This window comes from Erinaceus europaeus, chromosome 10 (assembly GCF_950295315.1).
Source record: "Erinaceus europaeus chromosome 10, mEriEur2.1, whole genome shotgun sequence".
In the NCBI taxonomy this organism is placed as follows: Eukaryota; Metazoa; Chordata; class Mammalia; order Eulipotyphla; family Erinaceidae; genus Erinaceus; species Erinaceus europaeus.
Window position 1 is genome coordinate 16,083,143 of NC_080171.1, and position 20,921 is coordinate 16,104,063.

General features: G+C 47.4%; 1 protein-coding gene across 1 annotated transcript in view; it reads left to right on the forward strand.

Annotated features, from left to right (window-relative positions):
- The first annotated feature begins 2,204 nt into the window (after nt 1-2,204).
- PAX5 (paired box 5) overlaps nt 2,205-20,921 on the forward strand; it is a 223,791-nt gene continuing 205,074 nt past the window's right edge. The window contains exons 1-3 of the mRNA XM_060199172.1: nt 2,205-2,285; nt 7,947-8,112; nt 14,922-15,119. Of these exons, the coding sequence (XP_060055155.1) occupies nt 2,243-2,285; nt 7,947-8,112; nt 14,922-15,119 (407 nt within the window). The 5' untranslated portion in view covers nt 2,205-2,242. The remainder of the gene's footprint in view (nt 2,286-7,946; nt 8,113-14,921; nt 15,120-20,921) is intronic.

The window sequence follows — 20,921 nt, forward strand, 5'->3', positions numbered from 1 at the left end:
GAAGGTCTGTTTTCCTAATGGTGGCATGCTATATAGCATGCTAGCATCCCTGATCAGGCTTTGCTCTCTACTTGCAAACAGAATACTTCTTCTCATCTGCTCACGTCAGGGACTCACATTATCCCTGGACACTACTGGGCTCGTCAAACATTTCCCAAGAAATCTTAGCTAAACGTGGAATTGCCTCTACAGACAGAAGCATTCATCACCCAGAGCATCTAGCTGCTTCTCGTCTGAGGAGCCCAGGGCTTTGGGCTTGGGTAACCTGCCCTAAAATCCTCAGAAGTCCCCCACCACAATGATATCCCGGTTACTTCAAAGTAATCGGGATATTATTGTGACATTTCCTTCCCGTGTGATTTCCTAATCGGGATATTAAAGTGAGATTTCCTTTCCTTTAATAGCTTTAGGATAGCTCAGACACGGGCTCCGCGAGTGATTGAGGGGAGGTGTGTACAAAAAGGAGGAGGGCCTTCGTTAATAGCTGGGTAAGCCAACTCTACCCACTTTACAGATGATGAAAGTGAGGTCAGGTCCCGGGGTTGCTTTCACACTAGGAGTCTATAGCGAGTTTGCCGGTGCTTAGACTGAACCTTGTATCTCTGCTACGTTCCTCCTCTCCGAACTTGCTTTTGGGGGCTATTTCTGGCGGCTAGTCCCCCACACTCATGAGTCTCTCCTGTGCCCGATCCCTCAGGGCGTCCGGGGTCATATCGCGGAGGCGAGAGGCCAGGATCTCTCGGGACCTGCTTGGGGGACTATCCAGGCTTGGTGTGGATCCCCTTCCCCCTCCCCCCTCCGTGCACCGCTGGGCTTTCGCCCCACGCGTTTGTCAATGAACGTGGCGCCGCCGCCTGGGCCCCGCCCCCACTCTCTCCCATTGCCCCAGTATCGGCTAATCAGGCGGAGCCCGCCGGCTGATCAGCCAATGGGATCCTCTCTCGGGCCGGGACCCGCTGCTACCGCCCTGATTGGCTAGCTCAAGCCTGATTGGCAGGTCGGCCCCCTCCCCGCCTCCGCCCGGAGGGAGGCTGAGCCCCGGGCGGCGCTGTCCACACGCAGCGGGTCCTGAAAGCGGCTCCGGGGCGGCGCGGTGGCGCACTCTGCGCGCGGAGCAGGCGGAGGGCTAGCGCCCGCGGCGGTGGCGGAGTAACAGCGCGGGCAGTCACTGCCGGCAGTGGCTCCATCCCTGCGCCCGCGGTTCCCGGCGGCCTTGGTGGAGGGGACCTTCTGCTCTCTGCTCTGTCCCTCTCTGCACGCCTGGGGCAGGGGCGGCGGCCGTCCCGGAAGAGGCAACTAGAGACAGTCGAACTAGGCCCCCTTCGCTCCCCTAGAGAGGGCAGCGGGGCTCGAAGAGTTGGCGGGTGAGAGGCAGAGTCTCAGGCGAGGAGACCGTCGCTGTTGTCCCCCCCCCCCGGGTCCCAGAGATGGGGGAGCAGCGGGGACCTCTGCAACTTTGAAGGCGGCGGGTCCCGGGGCGCGAGAGCCGCAAGCTCTTAGGGCTGGGGGGACCCCGGAGCCCTCCCCGACATCGGTGGCGGAAGTGTCTCGGAACCCACCGGGGCCGCAGCAGCGGCCAGAGAGGAAGTTGTTTGCAACTTCGTCCGAGACGTCGGAGAGCCGGTGCAGAGAAACAAGGGGGGGGGCAGGTCCGAGCCCCAGAGCCCCCTGAATAGCAGAGAGCGAGCAAGGAGGCGGAGGAGGTCGAGGAGTCCAGGAGGGACGCTCCCCACCCACCCACCCCTGGAAGAAGCGAGGCCGCGTAGCCAGCCCGCCAGCTCCCGGGCCTCGCCGCCCCCGGAGCACAACCGAGGGCCGTGGGTCCCGCCGGCCTGCTCCAAGCCGCTGCAGCCGGAGGCCTGGGGCTCGCAGCCGTCCCGGAGGCGGCCCTCCAGCTATGCCCCCCAAGCTGCGGACGCCGCGGCTGCAGCCCCCCCGGGCCAGGTCCGGAGCCGCCTCCTGAAGCAGCCGGACAGGCAAGCCACCAGTAGTTGGGCGCCCGCTCGCAGCCGGACCGCACTAACTCCATTTCCCGCCTCTAGAGGCAGCTCTCGGCGATCTCTGGCAGGGCGGCTCTGCGAGAGGCCCCGAAGCTCCAGGAGTCTTTTCTGAGCCCAGCTTGCTCGTTCGGGGCCCGGCCTGGCGGCACGGCTCCCTAACGACATTGGGCAGCCCCTTGGCGCCGGGAGGCGGCGGCGGCGGCGGCGGCGGCGTGGGTCGGCCTGCAGTCTGGAGCGCCCCGATGGAAATACACTGTAAGCACGACCCGTTTGCATCCATGCATAGTAAGTAGGCGGCAAGCTCGCTTCTCTCACTCTCCGGCCGGCCGGGATGGGGTTGGGGGTGCCGAACCTCTGGGCAGGTACCAAGGCCGGGAAGATCCAGGAGCTGTGTAGTTGAGCAGCAAACTTCGCAAAGTGCAGGGCTCTCAGGCAGGGGATGTGGAACAGCAAGCCGGGCCTCAGAGTCTGAAGCACTTGGCACTGGGAATCCCGCCTCCAGCAACAGCAGGGTGCAGGCAACTAGCTGCAAACTGTTCGCAGGGTCTGGCGGCCACATCTCAGCTAGCAGGGAGGTTCCTGGCTCTGACCAGAGGTGGCTGCAGGCAGCTCTAGTCCGAGGGCACGAAGTTGTAAGGAGAGGTCAGTCTGCATCTCAGGCAGCATCCCACACCCTAAACCTGAGGGTTCCAAAACGAGGGCTTGTGAGGGAGCAAAGTGGGGCCTCAACCCCGTGTCTGTGTGCTTGTTGTATGTGGAGGAAGAGGTTAAGAGCTAAGAGAGGACACTGGGTCAAGAGCTCCAAAGGTGTCTGCAATTGTGGGTGGTTGGAAAAAATCAACAAAGTAGCGGTCCCTCAGCTGGGCTTCTGTTTAAAAACCACCCATCTCACGGGAGCCCCAGAAAGACCCCCCTTGAGTCCTTCTCAGAGAAGCAGGACACCAACCTCATGATGGCTTCTCCCATGCAAGAAATTTTGAAGGAGAAGCTCATTAGTCATCTTACCAGCTTCCCCACCTTTCGAAAGACAGTGTGTGTAGGAGGTGGGAAGGGTGATTCTGGGCACAGGCAAAGCCAGCACAGCTGCCAGCCAGTGCAAGTGTGCCACTTGAGCCACTAGCTCAGACTCCTGTGGGGCGAGCCCTTCTCATGCAGCAGCGGGCTAACGCTGGATTAGATGCTGAGATTTCAAGGAAATTCCAAGTGTAGCAAATTGTGTTTCCCTTCTGCACTCTGCAGAATCTGCCTGAGCACGGTGATACGCTTTGGCAGCATCCAGCCGGTTACCCAGCTTGGTCTCTGAGGTCCGAGGGTTAGAGAGTTGTTCCTGGGCTGAGCAGCAGTCCTCTCACACAGCACAGGATCCGGCTTCCCGAGTGTGGTCCCCTGTTGAACAAAGGCAGTAGAGACCCGGCTGGAGAGAAGTCGAGCTTCCCAGGGCGAATGAGTTCTGTCGGTGTCCCAGAGGGCCTAGTGGCCTTGTAGACAGGGGAATGCAGCCAGGACAGACTACAGGCTGGTCAGTTTCTCTTTGTGTGATTTTTCCGTGATAATCCACCAGAGGTGGGGAAATTTGTTCAAGGAAGCTGTTTGCTGAGGTTCCAGCCCAAACGATTCCTTGTCACTTGGGGCCTGTGCCAAAACAATTTCCAGTCCACGGCAACCTTGGCAGCCTTGCAGACATCTCCTGTTCTGTCTTGGTCAGAGATCTGGGAAGGCAGTGGTCCCTGAAGAGTGAGTCAGAAAACAAACGAGTTGGGGGTTAATAGTCCAAAGAGGTAGTCAAGCCCCTTAGCTCAGCCAAGGAATAATCCAGAAACAAAATGTGGGAGGGCTGGCCCCTGCACTTCTCTCCTGGCCAGCAGAGCCCAGAGGTCATGCCCCAGCCTTAGGGACTGACCCCCAGAGCCGGTGGTCTCCCTGCTGTGTAGGAGCTTGAGAAACAGCCCTTTCCAGGTGCTGGTTAGCCAACCACTAATGCTTGTGCCTCTGTCCTTCCTTGTCCTGGGCTTCATCAATCCCCTCCTCCAGAAGCGCTCCCTCCGCCTATTTTCAATCTTCCCGGCAGCATAATGGGGCCCAGCCCCCAGCCTGCCTAGCTTCCTGCCTAGGCTGGTTTCTCTGGACTTGCCTTTGGTTCTGACACCCAATGCAATTTCCCTTGCACAGTGTAGGCCCCTTCTGGAGCACCGATTTGCTGGTGATTGGGGAGGGGGCACAGTAGATTCTGAGAGGTCCCTGGGGTACTAGGGGCTCAGACCAGGTCCCACCTCCTCATCTTCCTTCTTGACCCTGATCACCTCCTCACCCTTCACTACAACGGGACAGCCTCTGTGGGGAGGTGGGGGCAGGTGCAGGCACTGCCAGAAATGGGCTTCTGAGTCTCCCAGTCCCACTCCTTATTCCAGGCTCTTTATTTTCATTAGCTCAATGGCCTCCCACCCCCCTTCCCAGATGTTTGGTTACTAGTATGAGGTACTTTTATAGCCAATCATCTAAACCTTGAACTACACTCATTTTACAAAGTTTGATATTGGAATCAGAGAAACAAAAGGACAGACAGGAAGTTCACAGGGGCAGTTCTGGAGCTGGCGTCTTCCTGGATTCATGAAAGGGAAGACCTAGGCTCTAGAGAAAGGACAGTGGACTGTCAGGATGGTACATATGGTGCAGTTCTGTGTAGTTTAGTTGTATCTCTCTGTGTGTTATTACCTGTCTGCTGGTTAGAGTCTGTTAAGGAGACTGCATTCCTGCCCTCTTCCTGTATGCCTATTTGAACATCCATATGTTCCTTTATTCATCCTCTCTGGTGCTACTAGGAAGAATTTCAGTGACTCTGTGGGTCCAGGAGTTCTATCTGGTACTAAGTCAGCAGAGACCTTCTCCCCAACACCTTAGTGTCAGGGCAGGGAGTCCTTATCAGGACCTGAGGAGCATCTGTGTAGGCCAGAGCCACAAAGGCCCCTGGGGCTTCTGCAATTCAACCCTTCTCTCCTCACACCCCTCCTCTAGACTGTTCTGTTTGCCCTGTGGGGGGAAGGGCTGTGTTTCCTGGTCTTTGCCTTCATTTGTTTGCATAGGTCTCTGTCTCTAAATTCTACTTGTACTGAAAATGTAGCTGAGTCTGTGTCTCCCCCACTTTCCATGGATAAGTTCTCTCCCAGCTGGTGTCCATGGGGAGTAGAGGCTGGAGCACGGGTTTTCAGAGGAGATGCAGGGAGGAGCTGAGTTCCCAGAAACAAAGATCCCACTCCACAGAAGTCCCCTATCCTTCGCATCTTCCCTTATGAGGTTTCCTCTGTTTTCTTTTCTCTCACTCTACATCACGTTCGTTTTTCTTTTTCCTCTCCTGTTCTGGCCGAGCCATTTGGTTTTTCTCCTTTGCTGCCTTTCTAACCCAACCGACACTTCCTTTTCAGACTCTCTCCTTGTTGTTTCTAACTTTAGCTTCTACTCCTTACAACCTCCCCCTCATCCTTCTCTTTTCTTTATCATCCTGAGCCCCCTTTCTCAGACTTCTGGCTTTACTTCTTTCCAAGCTCAGGGACCACATTTGTAAATCACCCACCCAACACCCTTGAAATGCTCTGGTGGATCACTCAGTGACTGAGGCAGAGTCAAGTGGGTTTAGAGGCCTTTCAAGGAAGACAGGGGAGACAGAGGGTTCCCAGGTCACCCTGGGTCTGGTCTCAACTGTGGACATGTGGACCAAACTCTGGAAGAACACTGGTGGACCCCACATTTGTGGTCAAGGATAAAGGGTTTGGAGGCCTGCCATTACTCAGATATCTGACTCTTGGGCTTTGATTTTAGTTTTAGCTTTTTATCCCCTATGATCTGAGTGTTCCCAAAACAGATATCCTTAAAAACTGCTTTGGGAATTAAAGTTTAAATTGCCAATTGATATTAAGGAATAGGCTATTGCATGGTACCTGAACTAACAAGCTATCTTAAATGTGTGCAAGGTCATCTTAGCTCCCCCCTTTTTATTTGTCCTCTCAAATGTGCTTGTACCAGTTTGGAATTTACTTTCTTCTTAAATCTAGCCTAATCTTGGAAGATCTGTGTACTTCTTTTTCACTAGGTGCTCTCAACCCCAGAACAAAGGCTTCCTAAGAACCACTTGACCAGAAGTAACTGCTGTCTTCCTGCTGTAGGTGTTCCTAACTACAAAATCCTATTTAGGATGGTCTTTCCTCTTTTAGTTATTCATTTTTATGTCTAGTATTTTAGAATAATCAAAACTAATTAAAGCCCATTTTGAAAATCAGAAAGAAATTCAGTTTAGAACCAGAACTATGTATTACAGTTATCTATGAAATTGTTACTTCTTTCTATTTTCTTTCTTTATTTTTGAAATTGTTATTTCTTGAAAGAAATCTGAATTTTGGAAATTTGGGATGGAGGGAAGATAGCATAATGGTTATGCAAAGAGACTCTAGTGCCTGAGGCACCTAAGTCCCAAGTTCAATGCTCCACACCACCATAGCCAGAGCTGAGCAGTTAAAAAAAAAAAAAGAAAGAAAGAGAAAGAAAAAGAAATTTGGGGAAATATTCAACTCAGACTCTCATAGAAAACTTCAGGTAGTTTTAGAAAATCAATTTATGTTATGGGTATTCCCCCTTGCCCCCAACCTCATTTCAGATTGTTTGGGAACTGAAATAGTAGTTGAGTATTGGGGAGGAACAACGGAGATGACTTCACTATACTGTTTTGTAGTTGAAGTGTGATGTGTGTGTGTGTGACCCCTGTGATGTCCTGGCTCCGCTGCTCCAGCCTAGCACTAGACAAGTAGCAATTTAGCAGATTCCCCTGCTGTAGTCCTCGGCTGCCAGCAGCATCAATAAACACTTGAACTTGACTTTTGAGAGCCCTTAGCAATGTCACTAGCTGATTAACAGCTACAAGATCAGTGATGCAGCCGCACTGGAGCACTCTGTCCTTACTGGTTTGGCACTTTATTTACTTGGATTCTTGTTTTCCTTGAGATGGAACTGAATGTAAGAGAATAAGCTTATGGGGCAGAGAGGATACTTTCCTGGACTTCTTTTACTTAAAATCTATACTCAAACTCTTGTTAAACTTGGGACTCAGAGGCTCTCTCCCCTGTCTTTATTTCCCCCTGGGCTAATGTAAAGCTTCTTGTCAATTGAGGGGGAAAAAAAGAGAGAGAGAGAGAAAGAAAGAGACAAGAAAAGTCTCTAAAAAATACTGTAACAGATCATGACATAGTAGAGTGAGATGTGATCCTATGACCCATTTCTTTTGTGTGTGCTGAGAGGGTATCATGGTTAAGTCTGTACCTCAGTTTCACCCAGTTTTGTTTATCACCCAGCTTTATTGAGATACGACTCTTACCTTCATAAAAAAAACTTTTTTAATATCCTCCTTCCCCAGAAAGTGGTGGGGCTTTGTCTTAGAATTCTGCAGAGACTGCTTCATTTTTAAACAGGCCTTAGCTTGTGAATAAGAATGCTGATGTAAAAATTCATCCTGAGACCTAGGTTTACCAGATATTTTTTTCTTTCCTTTTGAAGACATTACACAAAAAAAATTTTTTAAATGTCTTTTCAAATGTGTTTTCTTGCCACGATCTTCCTGAGACCCCAGTGTATATAATGAGCTGTGTTCGCTACATTGGGGTCCTTCCATGTTCTATTGTTTAAAAAAAATTGCACAGGAAATGCTAGCCACTAAAGACAACATAGCATGGGGATGCTTGCTGTCAGTAGTCCAATTAACTTGGTGAAGATGAACCAATGCCAGGGTTCATTTTAAAAAGGAGTCTGAAGAGCTTTTAGTCTGCCTGGTCACAGTCTAAGCTCAAGACATCCAGCTTGTGGCCATTTCTGATAAAAGGGACCTTTGTGCTCACAATGGCACTTCTACTCTGTGACGGATTCTAACCACCCTTCCCCTTGTCTTTTGTTTCTGATCTGTTTCAGGACATGGAGGAGTGAATCAGCTTGGGGGGGTTTTTGTGAACGGACGGCCTCTCCCGGATGTAGTACGCCAGAGGATAGTGGAACTTGCTCATCAAGGTGTCAGGCCCTGCGACATCTCCAGGCAGCTTCGTGTCAGCCATGGTTGTGTCAGCAAAATTCTTGGCAGGTAATGGCAGAAGCTCCAGGCTTCCCTTGATTTTTCAGATGGTAACATAAAACTTGACCCAGCAGCTGTCTAATGTGCCAGTGTCATAATGAGAACGATAGCGCTGCTTTCACTATGTGCACAGCACTTTAGAGTTTGCAAGGGCCTCTCACAGTCACGCAATTCAAGCTCGCCCTGGGAAACCTGTTTCAAGAGACATGTGGAATAGGGTGGCACGATCTGGAGGGACGACATGTGTTCTGAAGCCTGTTGAGTAATTCTGAAGAAGAGATGAGTAAGAGATTCTTTGGGGAATCTCTCCTACATACCTTGGGTGAATCCAACATCTCAGTAGGGCTGGGTAGAAAATTTACATGTTATAAAATCATGTAACCAGATGTTTGTTTTATTTGACTGTTTCAAAAAAGCATATTTCATGTTTTAAAAGCTATAATTTTTCTGTTTGAGGTTATCATCAACCTTATTATATTGGGCTGGACTCTTTCTCTTCTACAGTTTTATTTCCTTCATAGTGACAGATGTCCTAAGTCTATATACCATTAGAGAGGGAATAGGAAAATCCCAGGCAAACACTAACTCTCAAATCTGACATTTGAAACTTGCCACTTGACCTGGCGATTTGCTGCAAGCAAAATAATAACAAATTCTGTTTCTCCCAGAGGGCTTGATGCAGCCTTCTGGCATTCCCGCTCGTTTTCTTGGATGAGCCCCAGTATGATTCAGGGAAGTGTGTTCTGAGATGAGCAAGCAAACCTGGAAAGGCAAAGTGACCCACTGGCATCTGTTGTCAGTTAAAAACTAGACTGGGAAGAGCCTAAAGAACTCCTAGGCCATTCCTGTCTCATCAGACCCTCAAATCAAAGGCACGGGGTTGTTTACAGCCTGTGATGCTCTATGGGTCTGCCCTGGCAGCCAGAAGCATTCTTGGTTTAGCTGTTCAATACTCTCTCAGGATTTCTCTCCTCGAGTCAGAAAACAACCTTTGTCCTGTAGCTTGCATCTTGGTTTGAGAACTGATGCTGCGGTAGAGAAAGAAATATTTTGAAGTATGTCAGCGATATCATGACTTTCTGCCTGCTTTTTCCCTTCCATCTGCTGGAATTTTTTTTTTTTTTTTTAAAATCTCTCAAATGGACAGAGTAATATTTTCTAACCTTGGAGAGTCTTGCTGGAGGCCAACAAAGTTTCTGGGCTAGGGGCATGGCAGCCCCATTTGGAACCTTGGTCCCTTTGTTTATCCTTCATCCTGCCTTTTGAAGGTCATCTCTCCTATGGGGGCTGTGGGCTTCACTGTTGTTTAGCCGGCATTCAGGGAGAAAGGCAGACCATCTGCATGGTGTTCTTAGTTTGTGGTGTTTTTAAGCAGAAGGATGAGAACAAGAATAGAGGAGGAAAAATAGAGAAATGGGAGATAGAGAAAGAAAAAAAAACAGAGACAACAAAAAGGGAGAGAAATGAAGACAGGATAAAATAAGAAATATTGTAGACTCTCAGCATCAGACTTGTGCAGCCAAATGGCTCCTTGATATCTTCGTGTGGATCCTTTTCATTGGGGGGAGAGAGGAGAAGGGAACCCTTTGTTTTGCTGAACTGACATCTTACAATCTGAAATCTCTTCTGGGCAGGACACTGAGAGTGGATGCCCAGATGCTGGGTCCTTGTGTTCTGCTGGGGACAGCCCTCCAAACCTTCCCTGGAGACTGAGGGGACACGGCCAATCCCAGGCCCAAACAGCAGCCTCCCTTGGGCCCGAATAGATTTGTCACTAGGTAGAGTGGCACTCGGAAGTTATTCGCAGCTCTGCTGCCTGACCGTTTAAGTTGTCAACAATAAATTGGAATTTCATAGCTCATTATTTTCATAACTAAGAACCACAGTGGACAAAATGTCACTCTAATTAGAACTGCCTTTTAAGAAACAAGTTCAGCCCTAAAACAGTGTGACTGGGAATGTCTGAACTGGGGCTGTTCCATCTGCTGATTTTTTTTTTCCCTCATCACTGAAGAATTTGAAGGGCTCATAAGGGGTGACGGATTGTAGAGTATGTCGTATGTGGTAGCTGCAGTTCTCAGAGAGAGGCTGCTTGGCAAGGCAGGCAGAGCCCCTTATCATCTTGAGAAGGTGGACAGTCTGTGAGGAGAGTGGGCTCTCAGTCTGCAGAGCTCAGGGCACTAGAGGGCTCAAGAGGCACAGTCTAGTGGCCTGTGAAGCCCATGCCAGAAAGGCTGGCTGCTGTCTTCTTTCATGGGAGCCTGACTTCGAGGTTCAGGCCACTCGGAATTGGGTGGTGTGTTGCACAGTAAGAAATGTTCAGGGGATTTTAATCTGTAGCACATGCTCTTTATGTTTTGCAAAGCTTTTTTTAAATGAACCATTCTGTATTTCTGTTTTTTGAACATCCTTGCCCAATAGGCAGGGCAAATGTCCCCATACAATAGAAATGGGATAACCTAGACCTGGAGAAGCTAAGTGAATTGGCCAAAGTCACATAGAGAAGGGGTCTCAGGGGCAACTCTTTCACTCCCAACCTCACGGCCTCTGCTGTGAACTCCACCGAATGGCTGCTGCTAATTTTGTGTCGTCCCAAGGGCTGCAGAGCTGTTTTGTTGAGATGAAAGGGGAGCTGATTTATTTGAATCTGCACTCAATACAGTTGCAAGGTGGGCTTTTTCCAAGAGTCAGGGTTGCCTTCTGAATACCTAGCTCATGCTGTCAGTCAAAGGGAAGAAAGAGACCTGGGCACTATTCAGCTGGGCTGGGTGGGAAGTCCTGAGTGCCACCGGCAAGTTTCTATGTGACAGTCAGGAGAAAGGCTGTGCCCGCCTGTCACTCTCTAAGAGCTACTTTGTGAACATTGCAGTCCTATCAGTTAACATATTTTGAGTACCCAGCACTGGGTCATCTGTGTGTATGTAACTCCTGTTTCAAACCTGATAGGCGCTCATGGTTATTGATCCTGTTCATGAGTAAATATCTGCTTAGGGTCAGGAGATTCACACTTTACTCAGGTTCAAGCCCCCAGCCACCACATCATACGAGTGGGAAGTTTCACCAGTGGTGGAGTGGTACGACGGTGTCTCTTCTTCTCTCTCTCTCTCTTCCTCTCTATCTCTCACCTTCTATATCATAAAAAGTGGAAAAAAAAATCTTCTGGGAGTAGTGGAATAGTGTTGGCTTAAAGTCCTGGTGGTTGGGATTCGGGCGGTAGTGCAGCAGGTTAAGCGCACATGACGCAAAGTGAAAGAACCGGCGTAAGGGTCCCGGTTCGAGCCCCCGGCTCCCCACCTGCAGGGGAGTCGCTTCACAAGCAGTGAGGCAGGTCTGCAGGCGTCTGTTTTTCTCTCCCCCTCTCTGTCTTCCCCTCCTCTCTCCATTTCTCTCTGTCCTATCCAACAACGACATCAACAACAATAAGAACTACAACAATAAAACAAGGGCAACAAAGGGAAATAAATAAATATAAAAAAAAGAAAGTAAAATATTAAAAAAAAAAGTCCTGGTGATAGAGGGGAAAAAAAAGAAAAGGAAAGTAGGGAGAAAGAGAAAAGAAAGAAAATGCCTGGTAAGCAGTAACTCTTTCTATCACTTTATTAGAAATTTGATTTTTGCAATGAAAGCAGTGGTTGACTCTAGTGGTAAGAACCTGGGATTCTGAGAGATTTGGAAGCTGGAACTCCCTTTAACTTCCTGAATGGGGTTGGGCAAGTCACTTTCTCTCTCTCTTTATCTCTTTCTCCCACTCCTCTGTTTGTTTTCATGAGACAAAGAGGGAGGCTAGAGCACTATTCGGTTCTGACTTACAGTGTTGCTGGGGAATGAACCTGGGACCTCAGAGCCTGGGGCATGAAGTCTGTAGCGTTTAGAACTGTGTGATCTCTTTAGTCCTTCCTTAGTCTTCTGATCAGAGATTTTTCCTTCTATAAAACCCTGCTGGCCTCTTGAGTGAAATTGGTGCGAGGGTCAAGGTGACTCGGAGCTCTGTAAACTTTGGGGGCACTGTGCTCAGATAGTGCCTGGTAGGTGCTGATAGAGCAAGTGACTTTCTACTGCAAGACTGAAAGCATGATTGGAGGCCTTGTGTCATGATTTAGGTATTTTTCCTAACTTCTGGTAAAAAAAAATATTTTCTTGGAATTAAAAATTAAAAACCTTTTTTGTGGCTAGTAGGAATTTTCCAGCAATTATACAAGAAAGTCGGGCAAGTTAAGAATTTTTGCATCCTTCAGCAGACCCAGTCATCACTTTGGGGTAGGCTTGTCCTCCTCTCCCCTAGGAAACTTGCTTATTTCCCTCTTTTTTCATTTCATTTTTGTTCTGCTTTGTTTAGATGTTGTTGTTGCCAGCAAGCTTACAGCTGGGCTCAGTGCCTGCACTATGAATCTACTGATACAAGTGGCTATTTTTTTCCTTTCTTCCCCCGCCCCCCTTTTCTAGTTTATTTGATAGGACAGAGAGAAGTTGAGAGGGGTGAGGGAGACAGAGAGGGAAAGAGAAAGATACCTGCAGACCTGTTTCACTGCTCGTGAAGCTTTACCCTGCAGGTGTGGAGTGGGGGCTCAAACCTAGGTCATTGTGCAGGTAACATGTCAGCTCAGCCAGGTGCATGACCACCTGGTCCCCTTCCTTCCTTCCTTCCTTCCTTCCTTTTTTTTTTTCCTGATGGGGGGGGGGTAAGGGGAGAGAAAGAGCGGAAGGAAAGAGGGGGAGAGGGAGAGGGAGAGCGAAAGAGAAAGAGACCACAGCATCATTTCCTTGTGGGGGCAGGTTTCAAACCTGGGTCATGCACATGGCAAAGCCGTGCACTATCCAAATGAGCTATTTTGCTGGTCCTTCTTTCTGTTTCTTTGTAAACTCCTGTTATGTTTAAAAATTACTAGTCATTTCTCTGCCCCCCTTTTTTTGCTTAATTTTTCCCCAATGTTGTTATTGTTGCTGCTGTTGTTGAATAGGGCAGAGAGAAATGGAGAGAGGAGGGGAAGACAGAGAAGGGGAGAGAAAGATAGACACCTGCAGACCTGCTTCACCATTTGTGAAGTGACCCCCCTGTAGGCGGGGAGCCAGGAGCTGAAACCTCAATCCTTACACTGGTCCCTGCACTTTGCACTATGTGCGCTTAGCCGATGTGTTACCACTAGGCCCCTTTGCTTTTTTTTTTCAACTGCAAGACAATCTCCTTTTACCAGTCATTCCTAAAATGTCTTTTTTTTTCTTAAAATAGTTTTAATTGCAAGATAATCTCTTTTCCAAGAATTCATCTGTTTTAAAAATTCTCTATAAATGGGAGTTGGGTGGTAGCGCAGCAGGTTAAGCGCACGTGGCGCAAAGCACAAGGACTGGTTAGGATCCTGGTTCGAGCCCCTGGCTCTCCACCTGCAGCGGAGTTGCTTCACAGGTGGTGAAGCAGGTCTGCAGACGTCTCTCTGTCTCTCTTCCTCTCTATGTCTCCCTTCTCTCTCAATTTCTCTCTGTCTCTATCCAATAACAAATAAAAAAAAAATTAAAAAATTCCCAAGAAAAAATTCTCTATAAATGTTGAAAGAGAGATATCCAATGAAGGCTGAGACTCAGAGAAGGAATAAAGCAGTTATTTTCCCCCTGAAATGCTCTTTCATGGCACACTTCTCCTTGGTCTCGGTTTTACTCTAAAGCCCTGACATCCTATTTGTGTTAACAAGGAAGAATCAGTAGCATGGAAATGTCCTTAGAAACAGCGATTTACCTCAGCGGAGGTTCTTGGAAGAGCTACCATGACTTGTGGTTTTTTCCCTTTCCCTTTTCAATATTATTATTACTTGAGCATCGGCATATACGTAGTGTCCATTCCCAGCCGATTCTGAGTCTGACACTGCTTTTATGTATTTTACTTATTATTATTTTATTAATTTATCATAGGACAGAAGGAAACTGAGAGGGGAAAGAGTGATAGAGGGGGAGAAAGAGACACACCTGAAGCATTGCTTCACCATTGGTGAAGCTGCCCCCCCTGCAGGTGGGGAGCAGGGGCTTGAATGCAGATCCTTGCGCTGTAACGTGTGCTCGACTGGGTGCGTCACCGCTGGTCCCTGAACACTGCTTTTTAATTTAGATGAAGGCTACTGTTTTCCTTTCATGCAAAAAGAAAGAAGTTGTATTTCAGGGAACAGCTTCACAGTATGCAGATGATTCTTCTGGGGATTAGGAAAGCTGATAGATTCAAAGTACAAACCAACTTTCTGGAAGAAGTCTTAGCTAAAGAGACTGGGTTGCAGTCACACATTTACTTGTGCATGCAGTCAAAACATTTCCGTTTTCAGCGTTAGATAGGAGACAGCAAACCTGCTATGGAATCAAATGGGAAAACTTACTTGAAATTTTTCTGTTACCTGTAAAACTGTAGATAAATGTGAAAGCATTAATTAACATACAGTATCCCAAGCCACACCATTCCACAGAAAAACAGTTTAAACCACACATGAGATAAAAAAAAGAAATTCTAGAAGCACATAACAAAGGGAGAAAAACAGGTATAATTAATTTTATTACATATTTCATTTAACCAAGATATAGAAATATCATCTCAACACAAAATCAATCAATACACAAGGTATTTTACATTCTCTTTCTGTACTGTGTTTTTTAAAAATCTGGTATGTATCTTCTACTAATAGCAAGTCCCAGTTCAAACTAGCTACATTTCAAATGTTGAAAAGCCCGGATGGCTGGTGGCTATGGTGCTGGACAGTTTAGATCTAGATGTTTTCTGGACAGAGTAGCCTGTTGTTTTGTTGCCACCGTTCATTTTGCTAAGCTCCCTTCTCCTTGGATTCTAGGTATTATGAGACTGGAAGCATCAAGCCTGGTGTGATCGGAGGATCTAAACCAAAGGTCGCCACACCCAAAGTGGTGGAAAAAATTGCTGAGTATAAACGTCAAAATCCCACGATGTTTGCCTGGGAAATCAGGGACCGGCTACTGGCAGAACGGGTGTGTGACAATGACACAGTGCCCAGTGTCAGTTCCATCAACAGGTGAGGGGCTGGTGCCTGTATATGGGGGGTGATGATGGAGGGGGGGAGTGTGGGGAAGTGTCAGGTACCTGGATGAGGTGTGGAATCCTGCAGACTCTCCATGTGTCTTCCTTGACAACCTGGTCTCCCCTTTCACCACAGAGACTTAGGGGTTATCTGATAGACAGGAAGGATGCAAATAGTGTCTGACAGGCCTTATTTTATTTATTTATTTATTTATTTATTTATTTATTTATTTATTTATGAGAAAGGTAGGAGGAGGGGCTAGGTGGTAGTGCCGTGGGTTAAACTCACATGGCGCAAAGCATAAGGACTGGAGTAAATATCCGGGTTCGAGCCCCTGGCTCCCCACCTGCAGGTGGGGGGTGGGGGGGGTTGCTTCACAATTGGTGAAGCAGGTCTGCAGGTATATATCTTTCTCTCCTCCTCTTTGTCTTCCCCTCCTCTCTCAATTTCTCTCTGTCCTATCCAACAGTAATGACAGCAATAAGAACAACAATAACAATAACCATGATAAACAATAAGGCAACAAAAGGGAAAAAATAGCCTCCAGGAGCAGTGGATTCATAGTGCAGGCACTGAGCCCCAGCGATAACCCTAGAGAAAAAAGAAAGAAAGAAAGAAAGAAAGAAAGGAGGAGAGAGAGGAAAAGAGAACCAGGAGAACCAGTCATCACTCTGGTACATGTGCTGTTAGGGATTAAACTCAAGACCTCATGTTTGAGAGTCTAATGCTTTATCTACTGCACCACCTCCCAGACCACTCTGATGGGTCTCTCTTTGGCTCATTCTTCTTCCCAAAGTGGGCACTGAGTCCTAGACCAGGTAGAGGAAGAAGACCAACATCCTGGCTGACTGAGAGTCTTCTGAGCTTAGAGTGAGGACTCCCTTCACTCCTTTTACCACGGAGCTCTGTCAGTGTAGCACTTCACAGTGATGGTATTTGACTAGGCTTTCATATATCCTCCCTCCACTCAATTTATCTACAGAGGAGGGCTGTCCTCTGTGCTCCTCTCCCCAACACCTAGCCCAGACCAGGTGTTCTGACCCTATTTCACTTCCAGTCCCAAAGCTACCAGAACTCCTCAGCCCCTGGGAGCCTGCTCAATTCCTCCCTGCATCCCATGACACCCGTCCCCAATTTCTCCCTCCTCCCTCTTTCTAAGATGTCACAGTTATCACTTTCCCTCAAAAGCCCACGTTCAAGGTCTTGGCATGGGTCCACCTCAGAAGTTTCCAGGGACTGCTCTGTCTCTAGTTTGGGTAGAGGTTGGGCCATCTACTTTGGGATACAAAACCCTGATTTGGAGTTGGGAGATTTGACTTAGTGTCCCAGCACTGCCCTGTGACCCTGGAAAACTTTACTTTCCAGAAAGTGCCAGGCCCTGGTGGTAGCAATGTGGTTCTGTGATTTCCAAGAGTCATGACTGTGTACTGAGATGCTATGGATCCAAGAGACCCTGAGTGCCAGACTTGGCGATCTCCTTGGAAGACACAGTAGTTCCAGCTCTGTGATTGATCCAGGATACACTTAACAACTCTCAGAGCTTTAAAATTAATTTCTTCCTCCCCTTACCCTCCTCTTCCTTCACCACCTTCTTGGCACTGGGGGCTTATACATGCATGATTCCACTGCTTTCAGGGCCAGCTTTTTAAAATTTCATATCAGAGAGGGAGAAAAGGAGGGAGAGAGCGAGAAAAGGAGGGAGGGAGAAAGAAGGTAGGAGAGAGAGAGAGAGAGAGAGAATAGGAGAGAGGGGGAGAGGGAGAGAGAAACAGATATAGAGAGGGAGAGATACCTTTTCTCTGCTTCACCATTTATAGAGATTCCTGTGGTGCCCTGATGGTCCCATGTGGTGCTGGGGCTCCTGCATAATAAAGCAGGTACTCTACTCAGTAATCTACCCTAAAAATTAATTTTGGAGGGAAACTTTCCTCTAGTCTCAACTCTGTTTAAACTTACAGTGCCAGGGACAAAAAGTGGGATGGACAGAAAAGATTGCTCTCTAATAAGAAAAACTGGAGGACCAAAGACTTGAGCAATTTTCATTTCTCCAAAGTCACTCTATCCTAGTCAGAACAAAATATGTCTGTGAAAAAAAAAGGGCCTCTACTCCAGCAGAGAGGCAGTTTGATTGTATCTCTGAGGGTGGATCGTCATTTCTTCTAGGATGATTCAAATGCGTAGAATCACCATGAGAGTGTGTATTGATGTTTTTGGGAGTTTCAGAAACCCATAGTCTGTTTTTCTTCTTTCACCAAAAACAATCAATCAGTGGCAACTAACGTCATTGTAAAAATGCCTTGCTAGACAAATAGAAGTCATTTATAGAGTTCCAACCTATGTTTGCTATAATGCAACAATGAAAATGATTTGGTGATGAATTTATTTTAAACCTATCTTAGAAAAAATATAAGGGTACAGGTAGCACAGTGGATAAAGCATTGGATTTTCAACCATGAGGTCCTGAGTTCAGTCCTTACACATGTACCAGAGTGATGTCTGGTTCTTTCTCTCTCTCCACCTGTGTTTCTCATGAATAAATAAATAAATTCTTAAAAAAAAGAAAAGAAAAATATAAGTAGCATACCAGACCAGTGAATCTGTGAATTTTAACAAAGGATTTATCTACTTCATAAGAGGGACACACACACACACACACACACACACACACACACACACACACGGAACCAGAGCATTGCCCTGGCATATGTGATGCCAGCACTAGAATTTAGGACTTCGTGTTTGTGGGTCTAGAATTCTACCACTCCATCATGAATATGTGAATTTTATGATTTCTCCATTCATAGTAATAACATAATATTGCTTCATAAAATCTGTTTCAGTCAGAAAGTAAGTTACTTGAAAGATGTATAAAGTAGGGGCCAGTTGGTAGCATAGCGGGTTAAGCGCACGTGGTGTAAAGTGCAAGGACCGGATCAAGGATCCCAGTTCAAGCCCCCGGCTCCCCACCTGCAGGGGGTGGCTTCACAGGCAATGAAGCAGGTCTGCAGGTATCTTTCTCTCCCCCTCTCTGTCTTCACCTCCTCTCTCCATTTCTCTCTGTCCTATCCAACAACAACGACATCAATAACAACAACAACAGCAACAACAAAAAAAGAAAAAAATAGCGTTCAGGAGCAGTGGATTCGTGGTGCAGGCATCGAGCCCCAGCAATAACCCTGGAGGCAAAAAAAAATGTATGAAGTACATAGAGCACAGTGGTTACAGATGGGGCAAAGGCTATGAAGTTGGCACGTAAGTTAGTGTCTAGGGAGTGGTGATGCCTCTAAGGTGCTTCCACATGTGTGATCTCCTACAGACCCTAAGGCTGCACTCCTGTGACAGATACAGAAACTGAGGCCCAGGTGAGGGAGTGCAGAGAGATGATGATTGTTGAGGTAGAGTTGGCAGTGGAGCCTGGGTTCCCTGAAGGTAAGGGGTGGGGGTGGTCTCTTTCTGCCATGCCCTGTAAATCTCTGACAGTGGTAGGACCGAGGATCTAGAATCCAGAAGAAGAGAAATAGGAGCAGTAGAATGGTCATTCCCACACCATTTCAGTGCCTTACAGCCTGCATGGTTTTTAATTTTTACTTTAGAGACAGAGGAGATAGGAGTGTGTGTGTGTGTGTGTGTGTGTGTGTGTGTGTGTGTGTGTGTGTGTGTGTGTGTGTGTGTGTGGTGGGTAGAGAGAAACCATAGCACCTAATCTTCCTTGAATGCAGTGGGTGGGGGTGGGGGTGTCAGACTTGAACCAGTGCACTATCCAAGTGAGCTATTTGGGGCTAGGCGATGGTGCATCTGGTAGGGTGCACACATTACTTGATGCAAGAGCTAAAAATAAATAAATAGGGGGCCGGGGGGCAGTGCAGCAGGTTAAGTGCACATGATGCAAAGCGCAAGGACCTGGGCAAGGATCCCAATTCAAGCCCCCAAGCTCCCCATCTGTGTGTGTGTGTGGGTCGCTTCGCAAGTGGTGAAGCAGGTCTGCAGGTGTCTATATTTCTCTCCCCCTCCTCTCTTCATTTCTCTCTGTCCTATCCAACAATAATGACAGCAATAAGAACAACAGTAACAATAACAACAATGATAAACAACAAGGTCAACAAAAGGGAAAAAATAGCCTCCAGGAGCAATGGATTCATGGTGCAGGCAATGAGTCCCAGCAATAACCCTGGAGACAAAAAAAAAACAAACCCAATAATAATAAAATAAATTTATGTAAAAGCTCTTCATTTACAAATACTGACAATAAACTCGAATAAAAGTAAATATGCTGTGCTGGTCAAACAAAAATTGTCCTGAATAGATGTGACCAGGGGTCAACAGTTTGTGAGCTCTGCTCTTGATCCCAGCGTGGGAACAGCCTTCTGAGTCTATTCAAACTTCTCCTCTTTCTTCTCTTTATCAGTTGAAGGCCTGGCTGTCACCTGTGGGTTGATTTTCAGCTTGGCCCAGTTGGACCTTTGGTTCCTGAATTCTTAGCACAGTTAATGGCCCCAAGGTTCTGATTCCACCACTGGCATTTGGGCCAGTGCAGTAGTTGTGGGTATTTCTTCAGCCCTATCTTCCTATTTTCTTCTTTTCTTTCTCCTTCCCTTCCTCCCTCCCCTCCTGTCTTACTCGCTCTCTTTCTCCTCCCCCACAACCCCCTCTGCACAATCCTTGGAGTCTAAATGGATTTTGAGTTTAATTTGACTTTATGTGTCACACAGGAGGTATTTTTTGAATGTGCTCAAAGAAAAGTGCTCAGTTATGGGTTCTGAGCATCTGGGCTGGCTTGCCATGTGACACTGGACAAATCACTTGAGTGTTCTAAGCTTTAGTTACGTCATTCATAAGCACTAGCTCTTGCTGAACTCCCTTCGATGTTAGACCATCTAGGGTATTCATCGGGTATCCAGGATCTTGTTCACACTCAGCAAAGTAAAGGCATTTTCCTTTTAGTGTTGACTGCCAGTTAGCCTTAGTTCTCTCCAATTTTGTAAAGGTTCTATGTGTGACTCTTATTGTCACGAATCTTGGCAATTGCTTATTATTTATCTTTTGTTAATATTATATGATTTTTAATTTATAAAATAAAGACATCAACAAGATCATAGGATAAGAGGGGTACAATTCCACACAATTCCCACCACCAGAGTTCTGTATCCCATCCCCTCCCCTGATAGCTTTCCTATTCTTTGTTCCTCTGGGAGCATGGACCCAGGATCATTTTGGGGTGCAGAAGGTGGAAGGTCTGGCTTCTGTAATTACTTCTCCACTGGACATGGGCATTGTCAGATTGACAATACTCCCAGCTTGTTTCTGTCTTTCCCTAGTGGGGCAGGGCTCTGGGGAGATGGGGCTCCAGGACACATTGGAGGGTTCATCTGCCCAGGGAAGTCAGGTTGGTGTCATGGTAGCATCTGCAACTTGGCGGCTGATTTTTTATCTGTGACAAACTGGGGCAATGGCTCTTTCATTATTCCTGGGGCACTCTTTTTCAGAGAGAGAGAGAGAGAGAGAGAGAGAGAGAGAGAGAGAGAGGCCGTAGTACTAGAGCTATCCCAGTGCCCTGGCACTGCCATGCGGTGCCAGGACTCAAACTTGGGCAGTAAGTACAGCAAGAAGGATGCCCTACAGGGCAAGTTATTCCTTCAGTCTTACATTTCAATCACTTGTTTATTTTTCAGAATCGCTATGATTCAACTAGTCTTGGCCTTCGCATGACCAGTTTTCCTCCGTGGAATATGGTGTTCTTGTTCTTTTCTTGACAGATGCATAACATCCCTAACCCAGAGAACAGCTTTGGAGGCCTCT